General features: G+C 38.7%; 1 protein-coding gene across 1 annotated transcript in view; it reads left to right on the forward strand.

Annotated features, from left to right (window-relative positions):
• Window positions 1-12,798, forward strand: part of LOC117428404 (tyrosine-protein phosphatase non-receptor type 9-like) — a 28,909-nt gene extending 16,111 nt beyond the window's left edge. Inside the window, exons 6-13 of the mRNA XM_058994924.1 lie at window positions 354-464; window positions 1,214-1,542; window positions 2,144-2,231; window positions 2,725-2,794; window positions 4,419-4,497; window positions 5,069-5,219; window positions 6,040-6,247; window positions 7,622-12,798. Of these exons, the coding sequence (XP_058850907.1) occupies window positions 354-464; window positions 1,214-1,542; window positions 2,144-2,231; window positions 2,725-2,794; window positions 4,419-4,497; window positions 5,069-5,219; window positions 6,040-6,247; window positions 7,622-7,812 (1,227 nt within the window). The 3' untranslated portion in view covers window positions 7,813-12,798. The remainder of the gene's footprint in view (window positions 1-353; window positions 465-1,213; window positions 1,543-2,143; window positions 2,232-2,724; window positions 2,795-4,418; window positions 4,498-5,068; window positions 5,220-6,039; window positions 6,248-7,621) is intronic.
• The last annotated feature ends 863 nt before the right edge of the window (window positions 12,799-13,661 follow it).

Here is a 13,661-nt window from a genome sequence, read left to right on the forward strand (position 1 = left end):
CTTGCATTCTTTTCATGCTAATCATCTTTGATTTGAAGAGATACTGGGTGCATTAAGAAAGTGAGCTGCTCAGAGCGTGCACAGATTTCATCTGTGATTTGAATGAGAGGAAAAATTCTGTCTCTGAGCCGCTCGGTTACTTAACGCACCCACTGTTTATTAGATTAAATGTTTAATTACAGACACAAGTTTCAAGACCTCAGAACTTTTGGAACAACGGGCTACAAATCTGAAAGTACACAAAATATTCCATTGCTATGGCAGTGAATGATGTCAAATGATAGCCGCTGTAGTGACACAAAACTGAAGAAGCAACAAACTGTAAGTGCCATGTCTCTCCCTGGTGTCTGCAGGGTGCCTTCCCAGCCCGGCTGAAGAAGGTGTTTATTGTCGGGGCACCTGTCTGGTTCAGAGTGCCCTACAACCTGCTGAGTCTGCTACTGAAGGAGAAGCTGCGCGAGAGGGTGAGGCAGGGAGGACAGGGCAGCTGGGGGTCTGCGGGGAAAGACGTTCCTCTGTGGACAGCCAGGCCCAACAAGATAAATACAATACAATGCAACATGGTTTTATACAGCTGTTTGTAGATTTAACACAAGGTTTACATGCCTAAAATCTGTGAAGCCAAAGTTACATACAAAACAACAATAACCTTCTTGAAAGCAGACATGAATAAAACAAAACGACAAACCATACAGGCCATAACACCAGCAGGTATCATACAAACAACCCTGAACTAAGAACAGCAATTCTATAGTCATCATCCAGAACTTCAAAACCCTCAATCAAATTTCTAAGGTAAAACCAAGTCAGGTTAACTAGCAGAAATGTTTGTCTACGTGACTTGGTTTTACCTTGTATGATGTGAAAGTGCCATTAGGTTATTTTACACGTTGACTCGCATTACCAGAAATAGCCCATATCATTCCTTAGGGTTCGCTTTGTCCTTGACTTGCACTCGACGGTCATCTTGAAGTGACAGGAGAACACGTGAAAAACAGCAGAAAAAATCTTCTATTTTTGAGTGAATAACTGAACAGTGTTTTCTGAGCCAGCCTCATGTTAACTACTGTCTAAATCACATCTTCTAGTAGCCAGGTTAGAACCCAGGCTTCCAGAGATGAGCGGCTAATGTATTCACTCACTTCGCTGCCCGAGATTAAGTCTTGCAAATGTGCTTTCTGTGGCCTTGATACAATCCCCCTCGCTCCCCCAGGTTCAGATGGTGAAGATGGCTGACCTGCGGCAGCACATGCCCCGTGACTGCCTTCCTGAGCACCTGGGTGGGGTGCTGGCTCTGGACCCTCTGAGCTGGAACCGGCAGCTGCTGGCTGGGCAGAACGGCCACGCAGACCCCCTGGATGAGCTGGTGGCACTGCCCACAGGGCCGAGCCGCGAAGAGCCGTCCGTCCACACCCCCGGCCTGGAGTCCATGACCCTGCAGGAGCTGGTGGAGCATCTGAGGCTGGTGCCGCGCACTGGGATCTATGAGGAGTACGATGAGATCCGCCGTGAAACCCCTCCTGGCACCTTCAACTGCGCCCTGTGAGTGTCACGCTGCACGCAGTCACACTCTTCCACAGCACTGCACTACATACTAAAGATATTTACACGAAATTGTCATTAATATTTATTTTCTATAATGAAAAAACTCCAAAAACAGTATAAAGCCTTAAATAAGTGTTTCTGGTTTTGTCTTTTTTTAAAATGTGTTCATTACGATTGAAGGTAAATGGCTTTGAAAATCTACAGTAGTACACAGGTTTTCTCTAGATTTAAAGATATTTTTGCTCTCCTTTTGTATCACAAACCCTTGAAACAGTATGAAGGGCGTTTTAAGACCTGAGCTAAGAGTAAAAAAAAATAATTCTCCCAATTTTCACCCCATTTACAAAATTTGCCCCATTTTTTTCACAAAATCAAAACAATTGCAGTTCTGCCTGATAAACTACCCCTATTAAAATCTAAAATATATGGTCACATAGAGTAATTAAGGGCATTATCACATATAGTAGTTTGTTTCCAAATTAGTTAATTAAGAAGAAAATTAAATTAACTCAGTCCAAACAGGTAGGCATGATGCCCTGTTAAGTCTCTTATCATTTCCTCTCTGTTTTTTTTTGTTTTTTTTAATTTTCCTTCTTAGAGCTGCTTGTAACCAGGACAAGAATCGCTACGGGGATGTTCTCTGTCTGGACCAGACAAGGGTTCGACTGAAGACTGGAAGAAATGAGGTAAACCTTTAAGTCTTTGTGCTTGTGAAAGGTAGTGGATTATCTAAAGTCCTTTCTATTGAGCCCCAGAGCAAGGATAGCACAAACGGTGACATCACTATACCCAGTGACAGTGCTGCTGTTAAAATATTCTTCTACAGTATACACAGTTTGATTCTGTGATTAATTAACTAATAAAAGAACTCCATACACCATCTCAAACGTGTAGATTTTCTGAAAGGGAAGGCAAGCAAACGGAGGGGTAGTATCAGACATCATGCTTTTAAAAGTACAAATTCCATGTTAGGCCATCTTGTTTCTCTGGAAACTACACATTTTTGACCTATATAGTCGATTTGCCTGACGGGTGCGATTTATGAAAGTATTTTGTCAGCTTCAACCATTTTAAATTGTTTTCTATGGTGAACTGTATAATTGATTATTGATGAGTGAAGCCTACCCTCGTATCTCTTTTTAGAGCTTACTTTTTTATTTTATTTGCTTGTACCCGCAGAAGTCCGACTATATAAATGCCAGCTTCATGGACGGTTACAAGCAGAAAAATGCCTACATCGGTACTCAAGGTACGGACTCCTGTTTCAAAATATTTGTCTTAAATTTGTAATTAAGTAAACCCAAACAGTTTGTACTCCTAGTCTCTCATATTAGGGCCTACAGTAGATCTCAGTGTCATGCAAGCATGAGCAACCCCTGCATCTTTTGCCACTACTGTTTTTACAGTGCCCACCCCTAGACCCTCTTAAAGGTGAGGTTATTTGTTCAATTATAATCTGTCCTGTGACTGCCAGTATTTATCTGCTTTTATTGTCATATAACTTGCCTTTAAGTTTGGCAAAACCATATTAAGTGGTATAACTGTTTGGTATTTGGAGTTCTAGCCAGTTTGTCAGGTGAGTGGAGGATGGAGATATAGTGGAATGTAGCTAACGAATTAAAATGATTATATATATATATATATATATATATATATATATATATATATATATATATATATATATATATATATATATACTGAAGTCTCTGTAAAGCTACCTGGTTCTAAAATAGTCCATATAATTGTTAACTTTTTATTGATGTCTGAATTGCTCGTTCCTTTTTTCTATAACTGTATCATTAGTCTTCAGTTTCCATTCATTTGGTGGTGTACTTACTGTTAGAAAGGAAGATTCTACTCAAGTTTAAACATCTTTTACCTGTTACCAGGCTAGAACATTTCAGTTTTGGAGCATGTGCTGCCATTTATAGAGCTCAAGTGGGTGTTCCTTTTTCTTTTTCTTTCATATTTCAATACCCACATTGTAGCAGTGTTGTGAGCAGTTTCACCAAGCTTTGAATTCAAAGTCCCCCTCCTCAGTTTTTGTTTAATTAAATTTGTCATCGTAAGTTAATGGTTAATTACGCGTGATATAAACAAAAAGCACAATGGTTCATCGTGGGGGAACTAAAAAATAGAAAATTGTTTGAGTAAAGACATTAGGTGTTTGTCTCCCCTTATTTTTGCTTTACCAACTTAGAATCAGTGTGTATCCACTCTTAATATCACAGAAGCTTCAATGCAGAGTGACGACGGATTTTGGATCATATTTGAACATAATGTATAAAATGGCACCCAATCCCAATCCTAATGCACTGATAGAGGCTCATATGAAAATATGAATCTGAAGAGTAATATATATATCCTCTCTAGGATGCTTATCCACAGTGATATATTGGAGACACCAGTACGTGTGTATGTCCCACTTTAGAGTTTTACATCACAGAACTGCTCATCCAATTACAGTAAGGTGAATCTTGGTTAGGACAGGTAATTGGGAGTCTGGGGTTTGAAGGAGTAGCTGGTCTTTTATTAACACATTTTTATTTATATCTAGAGAACCAGTCATCCAGTTGTGGTAAAACGTGTTTACTAGATTCTTTACCACAAAAATCTGTGATATATTGAGAAGCTTGTCTGTCTGTATGAACAACTTTTTTGTTATACTGAGAGATTTGTATTTCCAGCCGTGGTGTGGGATGTATGTTACAAACTAGTTTAGTTATTTGTTCATTCGTTCATTTAAAAGGTAGTCGTTTGCATCTTCTCATTTCCAGAGATGTTCAAAATGTGTGCCTTTATATAAACATAGCCACAAAGAGGCTGTCGGGCCTCCCTCCCTCCCCTCTGAGTCTGAGTCTCTGTCTCTCCAGGACCCCTGGAAAACACTTATCCTGATTTCTGGAGGATGATTTGGGAGCAGAACGTGTTAGTCATCGTCATGACCACCAGGTACTTGCAAAAAAAAAAAAAGTTGGAATATATAAATGAAATAAAAAATTTAAAGTGCAACACAGTGAGAGGAACCTTAAATCCTGGTCTGCAACGTGCAGTAGAACAGAGAACCCCCAGGTACTTAAGAATAGGAACTACAGTTGAGCAGCTGAGTTTATTACAATCAAACTATTAATTAAGCGAAAGGGTGAGAGGGGAGTTGAACATTTTCACAAGGAAACATGCTCTTGGCAGTGTGTGAGTTATGTGGATGGTTAACAGTGAGTTAGAGAGGGACTGCTGTATCGTTTTAGATTGGAAAGCTGGAGAAGATAAAGAATTATATAATTTAGTATATGCTTGTGGGCTGGACGTTTACTATATGTCTGTATTGCATGGTGACTTCACAATACAAAAACGTTGTAAGGGGTGGGTACTGAGACAGTAAATTCACCATTTAGAAAAATTCCAAGTGGGATCTGTCTGAAAACTACTTGGGACTGATGAGCTTTTTTAGAAATAGCTAAATAGAGATGCATCTAAACGGATGATTAAGTGAGTGTCTCTGTTTCATCCTCCTCGTGTTTAGGACAGACGAAGGAGGGCGGAAGAAGTGCGGTCAGTACTGGCCTCTGGAGATGAACGGACAAGAGGTGTATGGCCATATTGCAGTGGTGAACCAGAGAGTGGACAACCACAGCCACTATAACCTGACCACTCTGGAGCTGCACAACACAGAAGTGAGTGAGCAACTCGTAAAGATCCATACCGAATGAAACTGTGAGCAAGTGCAGAGCAGCAAAAGCACTGCCAACCTGGATCTGCATTGCACAATGCATGTGAATATGGCTTTCCAAAACTCTTAACAGGCATATTTGTCTGAGTAAATCTGATACAGTGGACTGGAGCACAGGCATGCACAGGGAGTCTGTTGTACCTGCCTCGAAATCCACAATGATTGATGAAGGAGTAAAAGCAGTTTAAGCTCAAATCAATGGTCCCCTCTAGGGGCATGGGTTAGAATCTGGCTTAGGTTACAAGTAGACTATAGTCCACATAACATAAGCAGCTCAACCTGACAGTATCAGCTTGAACAAGCCCACAGACTAAATGACAGGGACCATCATTGATAGTGCTGTTCTGTTTCATGGGCACTGTGTTATTTTTGTTTTAATAACATACTGTTGACTCTAGATATCTACATATATAAAGATAAAGATTAGAGGTGCTATCCTTTAGATATACCCACCTATGCAAAATGCATAACTCTTTGATTCATAAATATATATTTACATATACAGTACTTACCGTGAATGCAGGTCATGGAGATTTATATATTTGTCAGTTAAATATTAAATAAATGTATTTAATTGAAAAAGCACTTGTAAAAATGCAAGATATCACTGGTACAAAATAAATACATCTTTTAATTCCTTCAGAGAATTTGAAACATCGGCACTGTTTAAGAGAGAGACTCCTGAGCTTTGCTAGAGATGTTGGTTTCCCCTGTCTTATTGTGGTGTGAGTGAAGAGCTTCCTTGGTTTGGTTTCCCCTTGCAGACCTGTGAGCAGCGACAGGTGACCCACTGCCAGTACCTGAGCTGGCCGGATTATGGGGTACCGAGCTCGGCCGGAACACTCCTAGACTTCTTGGGCGTCGTGAAGCGGCAACAGAAGCAGGCGGTCAAGGCCCTGGGCCCTCCATGGAAGGGCCATCCAGCAGGACCACCTATAGTCGTCCACTGCAGTGCTGGAATCGGCAGAACAGGTACCATCAGCGCTCCAGATAAGGGTTGGGTCATTGAATAATTTACTCTCCAGTTTAGACACTTTGTGAGTAAAATGTATTTTGGGTGAGTAAAATGCAACATTATCTTAGCCATGCATATTTGCAATAAATACTATACATACTTTTAATGCAAACATTTGGGGTATGCATTAACTACAGCATTACATTTTAACTGTAATGTTACTTTGAACTGCTGTACAAATACTTGGTCTTGCAATTAAAACAAAAACAATTATTCTTACTTGCTTATTGACCACAAACAATATGGCTGTGAAGCAAATAAACACAGAAACGGAACCTTTTTTTATTTTATTTTTATTCCAATGCTGCAAAAGGTCTGCATGCACATACTAAATATTTGTAATATTAAAAATATATATACATTAATTTAATTTTTCGGTGCTTATTTTTAGCAATGCTCGAGTTATATGTAAATTGTTTTTTTTTTTTTTTTTATTTCTTGGCTTTCGCTTTTTATATACTGTATGAGTACTGTTTTCGGGTACTTTCGTTTTTTTCTGTCACAATATGTACAGTAACTCGACAGTACTTGCACACTTCAATTGCACTTTCTTTTTTTTGCATATTCTTCTAGGGTTTTTGTGTGTTTAGGCATTTTTTACATTTTGCCATAATTTGCAATTCTGTTTTAAATTCAACAAGTGTGTAAATACTACCTATAGTACTGTAATATAGCTTTAAATCTTGTGAGAGTGTTACAATCCTGCAATAGAAATGTAGGAATGTGCTGCCACTCAGTAGTTGGGGTGGGTTTTAAAGTATTCCGAACGAATCAGTGGGAGGAGATACAAGTCAGGAAGGAGGGACATTGCCGAACTACATTGGGACTTTTTTGTTGTTGTTGTTGATACAGTATTTTATTTATTTATTTTTTCACGGGGAAACAGGTCAAGTAAACATGAAATGAAGTAACCGTTTCCGGTGTTTTTCCAATGTTTATTAGATCTACGTCAATTTCATTTTTTTTTTTGTACGGTGGTGTTTTATCGTTTATCAGTTAAAACTGAAAATCAGAAGTCCTAATTATATTACATTCCAAAAGTTCACTTGACAGATTGGTAAATTGGTAGGTTTGGTTGAGGGTGACTAAGACGGCGCCGAGAAATGGATCCGGTCGCAAACTCGCATTGCAAGTGAGTGGATTCAACCGTTTGGTGTTTAGTGTTTTTGTTTTTTAAATTGATATAGTTTTCATTCTCTCATTTTTGAGTGTGATTTTTAGCTATTGATAGTCGAGCAACACAAGTGCTAGAATTCTGTGCACAATGAAGGTCCAGTATGTAGCTTCTATGGCTTGAGTTTAATGAAGCTCCCTGTCCCTATCCCCTCCAGGTACTCTGTGTGCTCTGGATATCTGCCTGTCCCAGCTGCAGGATGTGGGAACCCTCAACATTTACCAGACAGTACGGAGAATGAGGACTCAGCGTGCCTTCAGCATCCAGACCAGCGACCAGTACTACTTCTGCTACACCTCCATCCTGGAGTACGCCCAGCGACAGGGGGCCCTCACAGCCAATCAGTAAGGACTCCCACAAGCGCTGGACCAATCACAAGCAACAGAGACTGACAAAATCACTCCCTCTCTGGCAGAGCCACCAATGGGCAGACCAATCATGTTTCAGACTGTGCAAAATGTGTGAGTCCCCTAACCAAAAAAAAAACAAGCGCCATCAGCCAGTTGTAACAGCAGGAGCAACTCATTTATGGGACACCCTTGATTGAATAGAAAAGTAAACCAGTCTTGCCTTTTAAAATAGGACTCAGACATGCAGCTCAGCAAACCGTCCGTGCTATTGTGCATTGATACAGAATGTTGTGGAGATTATTGTTCACTTTTGTTGTTTATTGTTGAAATGTTCATCTTTGTGACTAACAGTCTCATTCTATATTATGACATCCCAGACAAATCCCTAGAACCAGAATACTAAAGAATCAGAAACCTGGCTATATACAGTATGGTATGATTAAGGTTTCTTAACATGTGGGAACAATTAACTGTTACAGCAAAAGACGTTGCAAAATAGCAGTCATTGACAGCTACTGCATGAAAGAACCATACAAAACTATTGTTGTACGGGTGGCTTTAATTTCCAACAGTCAGAAGCCACTATTACAAGTTATTAGACGTCACTTTCTGGGTTTATTATCTTTCAACAGATTACTTTAGAAAATCTCATACATCTGCACTAAACTTGTAGTTACTCTCTTGTGGTTTGACTCGATGTGCTGTGAATGACACTAGAGAAAGGATGGAAATGAGACTTGAACCCATTGCATTGCAATTGAATTCAATCTTAATTAGTACTTTAGAATGTATTGGGTAAATATCTGGCATTGTTAAGCTTGCAGTAAAGATTTGAAGAGTTACAGAACACCAAGCAAAGGGAATGTGTTTCATGTAAACTCCAGGGAGTTCTGTAACACTCTAAATGGACAGCTGTGAAATGGGACTCCTTATTTCCATCCCTGCTATAGTAATTAGCTGCCGTTGTAAACAAACCATTCTTGTAATGCTTTGTAAAGTTTCCTAACTCCCTATGCCTGTTTGTATTCCTCCCAGACCCTCCTCTTGTGTTTTCATCCCCGTTTGTATCCCTCCCTTGTTTTCAAATCCCAGCCACACTCAAGATGTGGTGCCTCCACAGCAATGCCGGTCTTGCCTGTAGAAACTAAGTAATGACCTTGTTTTATGAAGGACTGAGGGGCTGTTGAAAATGCAGTTTTTATCCCATGTCTACATTTGTAGGATTGCTCATGTTCAAAAGAGGTGGGACTGAAGCAAGTTCAGGCTCCCACAGTCACACTGGGTCAGAGGTGTGAATTTCAGATAACCTGGCCTTGCTGTGAAAGGCTGTGTTAGACCACCATCAGTGACTCTATTGTCAAAAGCCTTGATATTAGCCTGAATTATATATACAGTCTGCAAAAGTGTTTTAATGCAAACATTTACTTTTACAATGTAACATTAGTGCCACTTTATAATAAGTGTGAGTAATTGTAATTATGTATGAACTTGCACATGGTTTCTTAGTGAATTCATATTGAATTCATATCAAGTACATTTCTTTTCATGACCCATTCCATACTCCACCATAAAATGATTTCATCGTGAAAAGAAATGTATTTTTCAAATGTGACCAGTTTCTTTTTGCTTTTGTTTTAAAATAATACAATATTTTAGTTTATATATATATTCTATTGTGAAATATCTTCAGGAAGGTCTGTTTTATATAGCTTTATTATTACATATTATTTATATATATAGCCACAGTATATATTATATTTTACCATGTTCAATTGAGACTTTAACAATAAATACTGTAGAATTAAACTTATTTCCTCCCATGTTTCAATTCCACGGTATTCAAACTTTAATCCCATTTTAAGAGTCTATAAAGGGAGATGGCTACATTCCATAGAGTAGTGATGACCAATTAAAAAAACGTGTCTTTACTTTGTGGTATGGTGAATACCTTTTATGTCTCCCCAGCTGATGCAGACTCCAATAGACATTGCACCTCCAGCAGGTGTGATATGCATTATAATAATCTAATATCGATATATTTACTTTAATAATATAATTGTTTTAAAACAACTGATGAATGGATATTACTTCCTCCATTTAAAGTGTGGAATAATTTAGGCATAGTCAATATATATTTGTGAAATCTCATAGGAGGGGGGTAGGTAACGCAATGAGATTCCCTTTCTGAAGCCTGGCTTAATGCACAGGTACATGCTATAGTTTTGATTCAGCTCCTTGGTGCACTGAAGTCTCCATGCAATTATCAGGCTCTGTTGAGACCAAGGACATACTGTTGCATGTTTGGAACCAGACATATGCAACAAGTATGTACAATATTTACTTGTGTTCTCCATTTGCAGTGTCCTTTTCCACAAGCTCCTAGATCCCCAAATGTTGTTGCTTGTTGGGTAAGAGATTCACTGGATTGAACTGAAAATCAATATACAGGGAATGCCCACAGAAGTGAAGCATCTTCCTTAGAGTGGATATCTTTCCATGTCATTTCAATTGCTTTTTTACATTTCCCTGTCTAGTGTTTGCAGTCATTCCGAGTTGTTCTGTCGCTCCAATGTGAGTCATTATCATGTTCCTCTAATCTGTCTTTACCTGTCTGGTGACAATCTGACCTTCCAGCTCCCCTAACCCTACCGTTTCCATAGACCGTATATGTATGTAGGTGGGGCTGGCAGAGTTGAAATGTCATATTGTCCCATGATTTGAAAGTGAGGAAGGCTGTTCAATCCTGACACTAAGGATATGCCAGACAAGCTCACAGCAACTCAAAGCCAGGTAAAGATAGATTAGAGGCATTGAAGAAACAGAACCCACAACGAGTCAAAATTGTTGCAAACCCCAGATAAGTCTAGCAATGCACAATGGCATTTGAAGCGACCTGGAGTTTTCATGTTTTTCTATTAATGTGTATTTTTACAGTGTAGCGCAGTAATAAAAAAGCAACATATCTGATTTGAATATGACGGACGGTGATGACGCAGTGCTGAGTGTATGCTCGCTGTGGTTCTTTTATTTTCACTGTGACTCGGGTGAAGCCCTTTCAGCTGCTCACAACGCTAACAGTTTGAGGGAATTCATTGGTTTCCTGCCCCCGTTCACTTCCTGTGGTAAACCTGGCCCCACATAGAACAAAATGACTAACCTTAATGAAAGTCAGAACTAAGGTCTGGACAACAAATAATATGAATGACTTTCAGTTCGCATTGTATTTCCTTGGTCATTTTCATTGACTCAAAGTGTAAGTGTAAACAGATATGCTGAGAATAAGTCATAGAAACTTAGAACTTCCTTTAACCAAAAAATAATACCAGAGGTCAAGCAGAAAATACATGTTTGCTATAGCATGTGTTTATTTAAAAACTGCACATTTGAGAACTATGTACAATTTATGAAAGTATTATGTTAGCTATAATTTACCTGAACATTTTAATTTCAACTCAGAACATGGATTGCTTAGTTCACTTTGTCATGTTGGTATCCAATCATGAATTCTGGTTTAATTCAAATGATAGTGCTTGTTAGCTTTTGTGACATTATAGACATTACTTATTTAATTGTGCTGTAGCCCTGATGTAGATGTAGTTTTAATTGTGGACTTGGATTGCAAAACACTCGTCGACAAACCCTTCTATTCCTGATTTTTTAATCGTTATTTATAATTTGGGAATATCCCACAAGGACAGACATTACTGTACTTCAAGTGTGCAGAAGTATGCTTGAAGTGCATTCTGAGGACAGTGTTGCTGGATACTGCATTGTACCAGTAACATAAATATGCCGTGGAATTGTGTTTAAGCATATATTTTTAATATAAACATTTCTTTGATGATGGTCTTTTTCAAGTTTTTTTTAAAGACATCTGGGAGTTTAATAGTCAATAAGATACAGAATGCAATGTGGAGCATCAAAGGAGGTGGAGCTCACAATCGGGTGAAGAAAAAACACTTGAAATGATAATACCCTTTTTTTAAAAAAAACGCAATATAATAATTGGCCACCAGGTGGCACCAGTTGCTAATATAAATTCCAGTGGTGTAAGATTTTTTTTTTTTTTTTCAGAATTCTTTATTCAGGTATTTGCCCAATTGACAGTTTCTGTACTGTTTAAGCATGTATGTCTTGTGCCAAATGCATAGATGAATTCTAGAAACCAATTTACATGAAGAAAGTAAATGCTGTGTTAAAAACTTAAAATTACTAAAACAGTGAAACAAACTGTAACAAAACAAACACTTTACTGATTTTTTTTGGCTGACGTCTTTGGTTTAGTTTCAACATTTCGACTGGTTTCACAGAGTCCGGCTGTCACTAAACTTGAAATACCTTGCCCAGCAGCCAGTTCACCATTAAAAAATCTGTGCGATTCTGAGAAACCAGCCTTTTGTGAAAAGCTAAACATTGAAAAGTGGCATTCTATTGACAACTTGTGTGCTTATTTACTGTATATATTCATTTGGCTAAAAAAAATGGGGATTGGCTATTTCTTTGTCAATTCAGTTTTCAAATTATAACGGAAACTCCTATATTTGCATGATAAATAAGCTTAGCTATGCTGCAACTAAAAGTGTTTTTGTGGTAATCTAGTGTACTTCTTTGAGAAAAGGTTATGCAAAAAAAAAACAGATCCAAGTAGAGTTATGACTTCAAAAACAAATGCCTTAATTGTATGCCACATAAACCTCATTGTAAGCTATTAGTGATCCGATGATCTTGGGCACTCAAGTGAAGTGGCCTCTTTCTTTAGGGCTAGTATGTTATGCCAGCGATGCTGACTGTATAACAAAAAGAAACGTCCATCTACAGTATCTGCATGGACCTATGCTGTTTAAACCACTTGCTTTGATGTTGCTCTATTTATTACTGTTCTTTTATATTTTGTATCCAGTTGCAATCATTGTATTCCTTTCTGTTCTCCAGTGCAAAGTAATGTACTATTTATTTTTTTGTCAATAAAAACAGTATACCAATAGTCAGATTTCTGTTTATTTATTTGTTCATGCTTATTCGGTTTCTTGCCCTGTGTCTCATTCCCTATTCCAAACTGCTGCACCGCCGGTTCCGTCTAAAATCTACAATCCAATCTGCGATGTTATTCAATGGTCAAATGTATCACGTTTTTCTATAATTGCCATCTACACACTGAACATCACTGAGCAGAACCATCTACACACTGAACATCACTGAGCAGAACCATCTACACACTGAACATCACTGAGCAGAACCATCTACACACTGAACATCACTGAACCATCTACACACTGAACATCACTGAACCATCCACACACTGAACATCACTGAACCATCTACACACTGAACATCACTGAACAGAACCAGCTACACACTGAACATCACTGAACCATCTACACACTGAACATCACTGAACAGAACCATCTACACACTGAACATCACTGAACCATCTACACACTGAACATCACTGAACAGAACCAGCTACACACTGAACATCACTGAACCATCTACACACTGAACATCACTGAGCAGAACCATCTACACACTGAACATTACTGAACCATCTACACACTGAACAGAACCAGCTACACACTGAATATCACTGAACCATCTACACACTGAACATCACTGAGCAGAACCATCTACACACTGAACATCACTGAACAGAACCAGCTACACACTGAACATCACTGAACCATCTACACACTGAACATCACTGAACCATCTACACACTGAACATCACTGAACCATCTACACACTGAACATCACTGAGCAGAACCATCTACACACTGAACATCACTGAACCATCTACACACTGAACATCACTGAGCAGAACCATCTACACACTGAACATCACTGAGCAGA

Source organism: Acipenser ruthenus, chromosome 21 (genome assembly GCF_902713425.1).
Source record: "Acipenser ruthenus chromosome 21, fAciRut3.2 maternal haplotype, whole genome shotgun sequence".
NCBI lineage: Eukaryota > Metazoa > Chordata > Actinopteri > Acipenseriformes > Acipenseridae > Acipenser > Acipenser ruthenus.